The sequence below is a fragment of the Acanthopagrus latus genome, chromosome 3 (genome assembly GCF_904848185.1).
Source record: "Acanthopagrus latus isolate v.2019 chromosome 3, fAcaLat1.1, whole genome shotgun sequence".
NCBI classification, from domain to species: Eukaryota; Metazoa; Chordata; class Actinopteri; order Spariformes; family Sparidae; genus Acanthopagrus; species Acanthopagrus latus.
The window spans coordinates 8,742,863-8,755,171 of record NC_051041.1 but is presented as its reverse complement, the minus strand read 5'-3'; the positions used below and the strand labels follow the sequence as shown (position 1 = coordinate 8,755,171).

The following is a 12,309-nucleotide window of genomic DNA, read 5'->3' as shown; positions in this document are numbered from 1 at the left end:
CACTTCAGCCTCCACACTGTGCTTGTCACTGGCAGCCTCACTGTAACAATCTCCATTTTAAAGTGGCAGGGTCAATTTCCACCCTGCTCTCGCATCTGGCAATTTAATTGCTAATGCGTCTCCTGTTTCTCCTGCTCCAACGTCTGTGTTTTCCTGTCCACACCGCCGCAGCCGCCACCCCTCCTCCTCCCTCAGCGTCCAGTCCTCCGAAAAAATCTTTGCCTCCTTCTCCTCCTTCCTGTGTTGCCTTTTAAGTCTTGTATAATGGATAAGCTCATTGTCGCCCGAGGTGCTTGAGTTAATAGAGGTGCGAAGCCTAGTTGGTGACAGCGATGAAGGTCCTTCTGACAGCAGAACAAAAGCTGTGGGGTGTTTGATTCACATGTGAACTGTGTAGACCGTTATTCAATTCCTGCTTAAGTATTAATAAAGGCTTTACACACCAGGGGGAGGCTGCAAGGTGCAAGTGTATGCGTGTGTGTGTGTGTGTGTGTGTGTGTGTGTGTGTGTGTGTGTGTGCGTGCGTACACAGGAGCTAATTTGTGGGCTGCTCATTTTTCCTGTGATGATCATGTGAGGAGGGGGACAGTAAAGCCTTTGGTAACTGATGACGGTCTTATGTAACAGGAGCAAGAAGGGACCTCAGAGGGACACAAGGCGAAGATGCTATGAAGACTCCTCGAAGGCGTGGATGAGTGGTGGACAGGCTCCACAGACGCAAACACCCGGGTCACCGATGACGATGTAGAATGGTGAGTTTGAAATGATTCCTTCAAACTACTTGATCGTGTGCTTCGTCATTTGGTTCTCTGTAAAATCTCGTCTTGTTGTCAACTTTTAAAGGGATTCAAACTGCTTCATCAATCAGTTTTAAACATGTAAAAACAGTGTGACTGACAACTTTGTCTTCTAACAAAGTTTTGACGATTCATTCAGGGAGAGTTTACATATCTATAAGGCTTTGAAATATCTCAGACGATCGTGTTATGGGTGTGTTTACCTTGACAAAAATATATATAATAGTAGAGCTGAAAAGATAAGCTGACTGATCTAATAGTAGGCTTCGGTCAACAGAAACTATTCGCCTAACTTTTTTTGATCTTTCAAGTAAGATTTCAAGCAAAATCATTCAATTCCAGCTTCTACAATATGTAGATCATACAATGTCCAACGAACAACATATCTTTGGGTTTTGGGCTGGTGGTCCATAGAGTGCATCGACTGCCGAGGTCCAGCAGTCCTCTTAAGTTTAATTAAGCCTAATCCATAAAGAAACTCAATCCTGTATCACTCTAAATAATAATAATAATAATAATAATAATAATAATAATAATAATAATAATAATAATAATTGCTTAACCATAATTTAACTTCACCAGAGGGAGTCCGTCCCTTTACCTGGATCCACACCAAAAGTTAAGGGGTCTATTCTAGGACAAGACTCGTCCTCCGTCCAAGTTTTGTAGAAATACATCTTGTAGTTTTTGTGTCATCCTCAAACCAACCAACCAACGAACAAATGGACTTGGGTGAAAAGAAAATCTTCTTGGCAGAGGTAACGAGCAAACTGAAGACAATATCTTGGTTTTTAATTTTACAGACCAAATGATGAAGGATTAAATTCAGGGAATAATTGCTGGGAAATTTGCAAAAGCAGTTTCACAGTTGCAAGATGTTGCTTTTAGTCTGACATGTGGAATTTATTACAGAGGAACTCTATCAACTTTCCACATCATTGTCTGTCACAGATCTTTGGGAGTACTTCTGTATGTGTTGAAAAAAAGAGAAGCCTTTTCTTGGCTCTCGAAGGTCATGAAATCGCCTCATGTAAATTGAGTCGGCTTCAGTTCATTTCAATGAATGCCAATTTGCATGTTTTGGGGGGAAAACTGACTTCATACAGCTTGTTCGGCACTATCCATGAGGTTTTGTTCCCTGGTTTTGTGGACTTCAAAACTTCATCCAACGTTTCATCAGCATGAAGGCGACTAGATAAAGACTGAATTTTCATATTTTGGTGAACTTATCCTTTAAACAATGTCATGTGCTGTTTCTCCACCAAGAAGCTTGCTTTAACCTTTCTAATCTTCATTTGTCTTTTTGTTTCCTGTTTCCTCAATCAAGTCATCCCCGTGATCCCAGCAGCACGTGCACACACCAGCTGAACTGACGAGGAGCAGGAAGAGTTACACCGTGATCAGCTGCCATCGCCATCTGCCACATGGACCGGGCTGCTCTCCCTGCGAGGCCCTTTGAGGTGGACGTGGACCTGGGCTTCGCTCTCTTCTTCCTCTTCCTCTTGTGTTTCTTCCTGCTGGTGACGGTGGTGCGCTGTGCCCAGACCGTGGTAGATCCCTACGGCTCTATCTCCACCTCCACCTACCAGGAAGAGCAGATCACCTGAGAAAGAGGGAAGGGGGGGGAAATAAATTAAATAGAGCTGGGCAGGAAGTTACACTCTTGTCTGTAGAAAATGTGTGTTTTGACCGTGCAGCTTTCAGAATCGGACCACTTCTGAACAAAAGGGAGTCATCATGACACTCTCAGGGACGTCACAAGACATGTATCAGGTTGTGTTTCTGACTGAATGGACCTACTGAGCACACTCCCAGGGGACCATGGCATCAAGAAACCTGACCCAGAGCTTCTGTTTTAACTGCTGACGGCCAGATTTATTTTGTCAAAGAGCTCAGTTGAAAATAATGACGACCTTATCATGTTCAAGTACCTGCCAGTCTCAGGAGCAATTATTTACTGTTTATACTTTATTTTGTCCCAAATAATGCAGCTGTGTCACACTATGGAAAGTGAATTAACGTGTCTGTGAAATGACATGAAACGTCCTTCTCAGTAGATGTCCTCCAAAGCTTTATGGACGAGAAATCTTTCAGATCTGGGGACTGAACTCCTGCTCTTGCATGACACACAAGTTCCATTTTTAATTGTTTAATAATAAAAAAAAAAAGATCCTGGTCTGGCTTTTGGAATGCAAATAATAATGATAATGCTTTGACTGTTCACCCAGATACACCATTTGCGTGTGATGCTGGCTCTGAGTTAGTTTTACATGTACTATTCATACTTAAGCCGCCTACACTGGTCACAAAGTTACATTAATGTTATGAAGCCCTGCTGCAGTATCCCAGGAGACTTGATAGGGAGAATATAACCTCATTTCATGTTTTTATTTGTATTTGTTATTTTATTCTATTATTATTATTATTATTATTATTATTATTATTATTATTTATATTATTATTATTTACTACTATTTTCCTTTCAGTATAAGAATTAGTCAATGTAAATTGGATTCCTGATCCATGCTCCACACCAGTTGGTGGCGGTAGTGTGCCACAATGTCGCCTAACCGCCATAAAAACATGACGAAGAAGAAGGAGACGACTCAATTAAGAAGATAACAGAAGAAGAAGAAAACAGGAAGTTAAAATGGAGGAACACCCGTTTATGCTAATTTATTACGTAGCAGGACAAAACAAAGTAATTGTGCACAATTTCTAACAGCCGTGATAACGAAACAAGACGGCGTGTTCCTCTGAAACCTGACGTATTTTTCGGTGCTAACTTCTGAGCTAGCAGCGGGGGGTTAAATATCATTGACGTTAGCTGACGGAGTGTCACACTGTGGTTAACCGACTTCTGTCGCTTTGAAGCGGATAATCAGGTCACAGAAACAGGTAAGCTGTCAAGTCGTGGTGCAAGTATTAACGCTAATTTTCCAGGTTTAAAACGATAGCTTCTAAACTTTCTAAAAGGTACAAACGAGCTAGCTCCTGTCAAATGATGCTCATAGAACAATAAGTCAGTAAGTTAAACACACCAAAGCTCCTGTGTGTAATATAATAATGACAATTCACTGCTAGAAAAACGAAGCTAAAAACAAACTCGGGCGGGATATTTTCCATTGCGATTAGGTATCTACTAACATTTACTGTGCCTGCACCTGGAGGTAACATACATACATGTAGTATGTGATGGGGTATCACCTGGATTTCAAACCCTTCTTTTACGTTGCAGTGATGGAGGTGGCTGAGACGGAGACGAGTCTGTCTCAGATCCACCAGTCTGGGGAAGACAACAAGAGAAAGACAGAATCTAGAGGAGAAAGAGACGATGATGGTAGGTGTATATAAGTGTGTTAACTGGAAAATAAACACTGGCAAACTTGACTAGAACAGAATCATCTTTGATGAAGGTTTTTCTTTGTTGCAAGTTCCAACAATATTTTTTTTTCTTTGCAGGAAATATGTCTGGTTCCCAGTTTGAGTCTGCACCCTCCACAAGTGCAACTCCCAGCAGCAAAACAAGATTGGAGGACAGTCCTGACGCTCTCGGTGTAATAAAAGAAGCGGTGGTGGTTTTGACCAGACTCCCCGATTATAAGATCAGCGCCCTGCGACCACCAACTCCACCGCAGTTCTACAGCGAAGACGAATCCCTCAGCAGCTCTGATTCTGATATGCAGTGTGAACCAGAGGGTGAAAATTCTTCCCTTGACCTCTATGATGGTGCATACATAATTATTTTCCTGAAAATACTCATGACAAGCTATGTGTATTTTCCAAATCCTCGAGCTCATTAGTTTTAATGAAAACATTTTTTTTTCACACAGTGTCAGAACCAGCCCCAGTCATAGTATCATCAGCTTTTTCCCATTCTTCGAGTGAAACCACAAAGATCCGTCCTAACTTGCCAGAAGAAGAGGTCAACGTGGACATGATTGTCCTGGCTAAGAGGGGGCCCATGAGATGGCAACGGGGAAAAATTGTGGACATAATAACAAAAGGTAAGAACCTTTTTTTTTGGGGGGGGGGGGGATATTGACACAAGTTAAGGAATTGAAGGCTCAACTCCAAACAAGGCTTTTCAGGTGGTGTTCTATGGGAGAGAGTAACTTCCTTTGGCATGGCTTATTCACTATGCAGACCCTTAACATGCACAAAAAAGCAACATAAAACAATAGAGGAAAGGCAAAGTAATGACGCAATGTGGATTTGACCAGTTCCACTTATTGACATTTCTCCATTTGCAGAAGACGGACGATTAAAGTACAAAGTTAGCTTTGAAGAAAAGGGGAGGAGCCTTGTGTCTGGCCACCACATTGCCTTTGACACCACACCGAGGTTGGAGCAGCTGTACGTCGGTGCTCGTGTGGTGGTCAAGTGTCAAGATAACAATTCCCTGTTCCGGCCTGGTGTTTTGGCAGAGCTGCCCAGCAGGAAGAATCGCCTTAGGTGAGCTTCTATCCCTTTGTAGAAAGAATTCTTGTATCAGTGTTCCTCTTAAAATGTAAAATGTTGTTTGTTCTTGACCAGGAGTCAACCCTTACTCATGTGAGTAAGAATAAGTCACTCATTTTCTCAGTGCAAGATGTAAAACAGTTCATCTGTTTCCTGTTAAAGATGCAAAATTCTGCCTCATCAGGGCCACCGTCATTTGTGAACAAACAGACATTTTCTTTGGTGCAGTTTTTAGGATAAAGTAAAATTTCTTACAGAAAATCCAAATATATGCCAGTTTTGAATTGGTAAAACATCTTTTCATTTTCCAGGTTCTTGGTTTTTCAGGATGATCACATGCCGGTTTACGTTGGTTTACCTTCACTTCATCTGGTGTGCAGACCATGTAAGCTGAGCTGTTTTCACACTTGTGTTTCTTTTTCACATCCATGTGTCACCCATGTTCTAGCCAACATGATACCAGAATTACTAGCTGGGTCTTATTTAATGTAATTTACCTATTTTAAAATAGGATGTTTTTAATATTTTTCATATCCCATTTGTTATGTCTGAATATTAAAAATTCAAATATAATTTTCAGAATTTTTAATTTTTTTTAAAAGATTATGATGCTCAAAAGTCTTTCATAATTATATCAGTGGTGTAAAATGGTCGTAGATGGTCTGTGGTCTCTCTGTTTCAGTAAAAAGAACAATGTTCTTCCTCTGTTTTTTTTTTTTTGTGACAGTGGAAAATGTTTTGGATGACGTCGCCAATGCTCGTCACAGCTCTTTTATGAGTCAGTACCTGAGGGATTGGCCATACCCACATTTAACGCATTACATCACGGGACAGAGCCTTAATGCAGAATTAAATGGAGTCATGCAGAGGTGTGAGGTGCAGGTGGTTGACAGCAGCTTGATACAGGTCGTTTTTCAGGTCAGTATCACTTCACACTGCTGTTACTGACGTTTCCTTTTTAAAAGAACAAAACGAAAAAAAAAACATTCGTATATCTGCGTTTTATAATGTAGATTGTATGTCACTCTTAGGAAAATCAACACAGGGAGTGGATCCATCGAGGCTCCATACGACTTGAACACATGGCAAGATTTTTGGAATTGAAAGCACTGCAAGAGTACGAGAGTGACTCTGACTAGAAGCCTACGGACACAGATTTGCACATCATTATTACCTTGAAGCGATGTGCCATTGGATTGTTTTGGGAAACACAGACTAAAGAATTTCAGGACCACAACTTGCTCCGAGGGGTCGGTGATATTTTTGATTAGCTGCAGCTTGCACTGCGTGGGATGTGGTAATGACTAGATTGCGAAAGTCAAGTACAAATTGACATATAACTTGTTTTAAGCTGCTGGCATGAAATTTGCTTTAGTGTTTCACTTCTCACTCTCACAGACTTTTATTTTCTTGCACTATCATGACTGCTTGACCTTTGCTTTAGAGTTTTGCCAACCTGAAATGAAATGAAATGAAATGGGTTGAGTATGCAGGATGCAGGACATAACAAGGCGTGACTCAAAATCAGTGTAGACAGGTTGGAGCCTAAACTTTTCTTTGGTCTTTAACTTACGAATCATGATGAAAAAGTCTGTATCAAAACTCTGAAAGAGTTCTACTTTTGTTTAACTCCCTTTATTACAGAAAACCCCACAAATATCATGTGTCTTTTCCTTAGTTTTTTTGCCCATCTAACCAGTGATTGCCATTTTCTCAACAATACCAAATTTGAAATGTTTATTTGAAAAGCTTTGTATAGTATTAGGTTTGTCCTTTTTCTCTCATTTTGTAAGTAATAGAAGCAGAGCCGGGGGGGTCCTTATGCATCTGTGCCCAGTGGGACAGTAGTTCATAATCCATCAATCTATTAATACAGTTTATAATGTAAAATTACAGTGTGACATTTGTGTCAATAATTGTCAAGCACAGGTGACTTCAGGGTGGTGGGAGTGGGGACCCTCAAAAGGCTTGGGCCGGCTCTGAATAGAAATATAAAATATGTTTTTTCCATTGCACTTGATATAAGCTTGTTATGCGACAGTGTCAGCCTAATTTCTAGAGATGTATTTAAATAAATATGATTTCTCAATTTTCAGATATGTTCTCTTTTCTTCTGTGTGTTCCAACATGTCCAAGTATTGACTCATTGTAGCTTGACTAAACAGTAAATGTTAGTCTCAACTAACTGTTTAGAGTAAGTAACTAAGTTTAGATGTAAAATTGATTGTCTAGCACAGCATAGAAAAAGGTTGGTGACTGGACTTTATAGCTTAAAGCAAGCTGGTAGAACAAGTTTGTACTTCAAAGGAAACTTGCATGACAGATAGCTGTAATAATACACTATATATACACCGTCCTAGGTGAGAAAATAAATCTGTACTTACAGTAATTATTATCTGCACTCCATTTTTTGAGTCCGTTCATACCAGTTGGTGGCGGTATTGCGCCATTTTGTTGTTCCCTGGTCACCATTAATTACACGAAGAGGAAGCCGCAGCAGCATGCAATAAGAGAAGAAGACACAAGCATAACACACGTCCCGTGGAGCTGTGTTTGCTCTAATCTTGTTCAACACACCTGTAGAAGGGAATAATTGCGAGTCATTTTGAATCATTTGCATAACGTTACAGTCGTGGCACAAGCTCAAGTCTGTTGTTTTTCCGGTGCTAGCTAGCTCGCTAGCTGTGTACGTTAGCGGTGCAACCGCTGCTAGCTAGCTTCCGCCAAGACACACTGAGTAGTCAGCCACATTAAATTGTCCTGTGAGCAGAGTTTTGTCCTTCTGAAGCGGATAATCAGGAGACAACAGGTAAGATATCCGTTTTGTCGCCAAAAGCTATGATAAGTAAAGCAACGATTTTAGCTGTCGTTGAAGTTTTAGAGTCGAGCACACTTACCTTACTTAACCTAACAAGTGAGATCAGGTGATATTTGTAGAGTAAAGCCAATCAAAAGAAGTCAAAACACATCAAAGCTCCTTCAGTCTTCACGCCGCAGTGACTGCTGAATACCTGTAAAAGATACAATCGGTCAAGATCCTTATCTTGACAATAAGCTACCTTTTGTACCTTTAAAAATATTGTTACAAAATAACTACATAACACAAGTAACCAAAATAAGTGTGCTACATGAAATCAGTGTAGTATTTTTTTAAATCAGAATTTTCACCAATATCATAGAGTTAATGTAGTATAATGAAACTATAGCAAGTAGTATAATGTTACCATAGTAAGTAGGTAGTGGTTAATGTAAACTGGTAATAATTGCTCTGATGATAAAGAGAATGATCAAGTGTGAAGAAATAATAATGGAAGGTTGACATATATATTATTCTGCACCATTTGATGGAAGATCAAATCACGGTATAGTGATAACATGAAGTGTGAAATGTAACCACAGATTTAAGAATGAAATCATGTAACCAAATATACAATACTTCTATTAGTTTTACATTTACATTTACATTAATGGCATTTAGCAGACGCTTTTGTCCAAACAACTTACAGTAATTCACACATACATACATACATACATACATACATACATACATACATACATACGCAGTTTGGGGCTCAGTATCTTGCCCAAGGACACTTCAACATGCAGACCAGGGGAATCCAACCAGCGACCTTCCGATAACAAAACTCTGGCTCTACCCACCAAAAGCTATTTCTCTGTTTCCTTGGTATTTAAAAAACAAGAAAAAAACAGGTGCTTTCCTCAGAATATACATTAGCTTTTAGTAACTCTGGTCTTAGTTTGAAAAAAAAACAAAAACAAAACTAATTTCCCTTATGATATATCCAATTATGTTGGATTAAGCTATTTACAGCATTTTTTTAAAAAGTGATCATACAGTAATCGCAGTATTTGTCAAAGTAACCATATCATGATTTATTTTTAAAAGATTTTTTTTTTTACCATATCGTGCAGCCCTACCATTCTTCATTTCATCAAAATTGTTTGCCAATTAATGTCTGAGTTGTGCACAGTTATCTCTGCTGTAGGATTTTTGTTGGTTGCGGTCCACAATTTCAACAATGCTTCTTTCTTCACAGAAAATATGTCTGGCTCCCTTTGTGAGTCCGTTCCTTCTACAAATGAACCTCCGAACAAGAAAGTGATGAGGAAAGCAGTGGTGGTCTTGACCAGACTCCCTGAATATAAAGTCAGCGCTTTGCTACCGCCGACGCCGCAGCAGTTCTACATTGAATTTGACTCCCACAGCGGCTCTGATTCAGATATGCAATGGGAGCCAGAGGGTGGTTCAAGTGATTCAGATTTCTCAGTCTCACAGGATAAACGGAAAACTGGAAAACCCACCAAGAGTGAGGCAAAACGAACTCCTGCACCAAAAACGAGTAAAAACAAGGACAATGGTGACACCAGCATTAAGAAGGTGACAGACCCAGCCCCTGTAATAATATCCTCAGCTTTTTCATATGTCTCGAATGAAACCACGAAGACCCGTCCTAGCATGCCACAGGAAGAGGTCAAAGTGGACATGGTGGTCCTAGCACGGCGGAAGCCCATGAGATGGCAACGGGGAAAAATAGTGGAGATATTAACGAGGGGTAAGAAATTTTGGCAGGAAATTGATGGCAAGCACTTTAAAGCATGGGTAAAAACTCAGTATGGACCCAAAACTTGGATTTTAGTCCTATTTTGTTCAAAGAATATTGTACTTTTTGAAAAAAAGACTACAGTGTAATCATTTAGTCTGGAAACATAGCTCAATTCATTGATAATTTATTTTTATTTTGATTGTCTTTTCATTTTTAAAGTTGTTTACCAATGCACAAAAAAAGCATTTGCTGGCTCCAGTTTGTTAAACCTGTGGATTGATTTGTTTTTCTGTTTCTAGATACTTTCTGAATAATTGATAATGATAATTGATTATTTATTCATCAAAAGAAAGACAGACAGACAGAGATTTCCCTGACATGCAGAAATTACAGTGTACAACACTTTTACTTCTGTAATTGATTTCAGGCCACAGTGCACCACAAAATAACAGTCGGGGTTATGCTAATTTCATTCTTGCAGAATGCGGACGTTTGAAGTACAAGGTCAGTTTTGAAGAAAAGGGGAGGAGCCTTGTGTCTGGCCACCACATTGCCTACAACAACACGCCAAAGCTGGAGCAGCTGTACGTCGGCGCTCGTGTGGCGGTCGCGTGTCACGAACATGACAACGTTTTCCGGCCTGGTATTTTGGCAGAGCTGCCCAGCAGAAAGAACCGTTTAAGGTTTGTGTATGATTCAGTGTTCGTCCCCTCATCTATAAACAGGCATCGTTTTTGGCATTTTTAGATGAAAATGATACCTCACAATGTCTGACAGGAAATCTAAATGCTTCAGTAAAGCTGTGGTTTGACGTAAGATATGTTTTGATTTTTACAGGTTCTTGATCTTTCAAGATGATCATGTGCCAGTTTATGTTGGTTTACCTGCTTTTCACCTGGTATGCAAACCATGTAAGTTTGACTGTTTCTGATACTTTTTCGCGCCTGCATTAATTCGGTGAAATGTGAACTGTCTGCAACCACAAAATTCTGCATAAAGAGTAACAGACTCTGTTCTTTGTTTTTTGACAGTGGAAAGTGTTTTAGACGACCTTCCGGACGGTGCTCACAAGTCTTTCATGAATAAGTACCTGACAGACTGGCCGTACCCACATTTAACTCAGTACAGTGTTGGACAGAGCCTAAATGCAGAGTTCGATGGAGTCCAGCAGAAGTGCATGGTGCAAGAAGTTGACAGCAGCTTGATACTGGTCGTTTTTCAGGTCAGTATCATTTAACACCGCTGTTACTGATGTTCTGTTCCCGATTTCTTGGGTGTAATGTTGTTTATTTTACTCTCAGGATAATCAACACGAAGAGTGGATCCATCGAGGCTCCATACGACTTCAACACATGGCAAGATTTTTGGAATTGAAAGAGGCAAAAGAGCGCAAAGATGCTCCTGAGTAAAGCTGGGCTCAGACTCCAGGAGTTTTTGGATGAATTATCGTCAATTCACCCTCCTAACAATCAGAAGAAGTCTAGTCTTGGACCTCAGTTGTTACCGATGGTCAGCCCAGGTTATCTGGTGACGTAACTTACAGATCCAGTCTTAAACCTCCTGAACTGCTCACAGACTCATCAGGGTCGCCTCAGTAAGTTAAAAAATGTGTAATATTTGGGATTTAAAATCTGCATGGTTACATCACTACTTTTGAGCGGGACAACAATAGCCTTTAAGAATCAAGTCTCCAAGGAAACGAAAGCTAACGTAAGCTCTGGAGCAGCTGACGGCGTGCCATGCAACAGAAAGCACAGCTGTTGATAGTTTTCAATGAATGGATGTTCAGTGTTACCTTTTTTTAGTTGTCTCTTTTTGTGTTTTGTCACTGCAAAGCATTATTTCAGCAAGTTGTTGCCTCACTTAAGTGTCCTTTTTTTGTTTTTTACATCTGATTCCTACTGAGATCACATGTCTGACCCTCAGGTACTATAATCTTTATAATATCCTGTTGGGTCTTCTTTTTCTTTCAAATCTAGTTTGTGAACATTTGAGATCGGAGAGAATACATCTGGTAATTTTCTCCTTACGTGGTTGATGCAATATGATTGACAAAATCCTGTATGTATGTATATGTATTAAAAAAAACACATTTTTTTATAGACCCATCATCAGTCATTATCACCGTGGAGTGATGTGCCTTGAGAAACGTTGAAATGAACTGATTTGGCACAAAATAAAGCTTGCGATGAGACAAATTGTGGATTGACTGCTGGTTTGATATACATTTATTTTATTCTTCTGTACAGCACTCTGTCAATAAAATATATTTTACATTATATATATGTATATGTATATATCTATTGGTTTTGTCTTTTGTATATATTGTCCTTTGGCTTCTGGGACAAACACATTTCCCTGTTTAAGGGACATAAAAGGATTTCTGATTGTGAATCTAGTATTAGCTTGTCATTTGCAAGTCTCAGCCTTCCACATGTATGTATCAAAATGTCATTCATCAGTCTTGTTCAACTTTTTTTTTCTGG

General features: G+C 39.7%; 2 protein-coding genes across 3 annotated transcripts; both read left to right on the top strand.

Moving 5' to 3' along the window:
* The first annotated feature begins 3,406 nt into the window (after nt 1-3,406).
* Nucleotides 3,407-7,353, top strand: LOC119017419 (histone-lysine N-methyltransferase SETDB1-B-like). 2 transcript variants are annotated; one of them, XM_037094137.1, is made up of 8 exons: nt 3,407-3,695; nt 4,036-4,137; nt 4,260-4,496; nt 4,631-4,804; nt 5,051-5,252; nt 5,570-5,643; nt 5,986-6,176; nt 6,290-7,353. In XM_037094137.1, exons 2-8 carry the CDS (start codon nt 4,038-4,040, stop codon nt 6,395-6,397), a joined length of 1,086 nt encoding a protein of 361 aa, XP_036950032.1. In that variant the 5' UTR covers nt 3,407-3,695; nt 4,036-4,037; the 3' UTR covers nt 6,398-7,353. The 2 variants fall into 2 exon arrangements, with proteins under 2 accessions (XP_036950032.1, XP_036950031.1); XM_037094136.1 differs by having other exon boundaries at nt 3,409-3,695; nt 4,260-4,526.
* A 392-nt stretch (nt 7,354-7,745) lies between these two features.
* On the top strand, nt 7,746-12,104 carry LOC119017420 (histone-lysine N-methyltransferase SETDB1-B-like). Its single transcript, XM_037094138.1, has 6 exons — nt 7,746-8,067; nt 9,317-9,832; nt 10,305-10,506; nt 10,661-10,734; nt 10,855-11,045; nt 11,125-12,104. Exons 2-6 carry the CDS (start codon nt 9,322-9,324, stop codon nt 11,230-11,232), a joined length of 1,086 nt encoding a protein of 361 aa, XP_036950033.1. The 5' UTR covers nt 7,746-8,067; nt 9,317-9,321; the 3' UTR covers nt 11,233-12,104.
* Nucleotides 12,105-12,309: the final 205 nt, after the last annotated feature.

Coding starts and splice junctions, on each gene's coding strand:
- LOC119017419 (XM_037094136.1), top strand. CDS start 4,038: ATGGAGGTGGCTGAGACGGAGACGAGTCTGTCTCAGATCCACCAGTCT. Junction 4,138..4,259: donor AGGAGAAAGAGACGATGATG/GTAGGTGTATAT, acceptor TTTTCTTTGCAG/GAAATATGTCTGGTTCCCAG. Junction 5,644..5,985: donor TCATCTGGTGTGCAGACCAT/GTAAGCTGAGCT, acceptor TTTTTGTGACAG/TGGAAAATGTTTTGGATGAC.
- LOC119017420 (XM_037094138.1), top strand. CDS start 9,322: ATGTCTGGCTCCCTTTGTGAGTCCGTTCCTTCTACAAATGAACCTCCG. Junction 10,735..10,854: donor TCACCTGGTATGCAAACCAT/GTAAGTTTGACT, acceptor GTTTTTTGACAG/TGGAAAGTGTTTTAGACGAC. Junction 11,046..11,124: donor TGATACTGGTCGTTTTTCAG/GTCAGTATCATT, acceptor TTTTACTCTCAG/GATAATCAACACGAAGAGTG.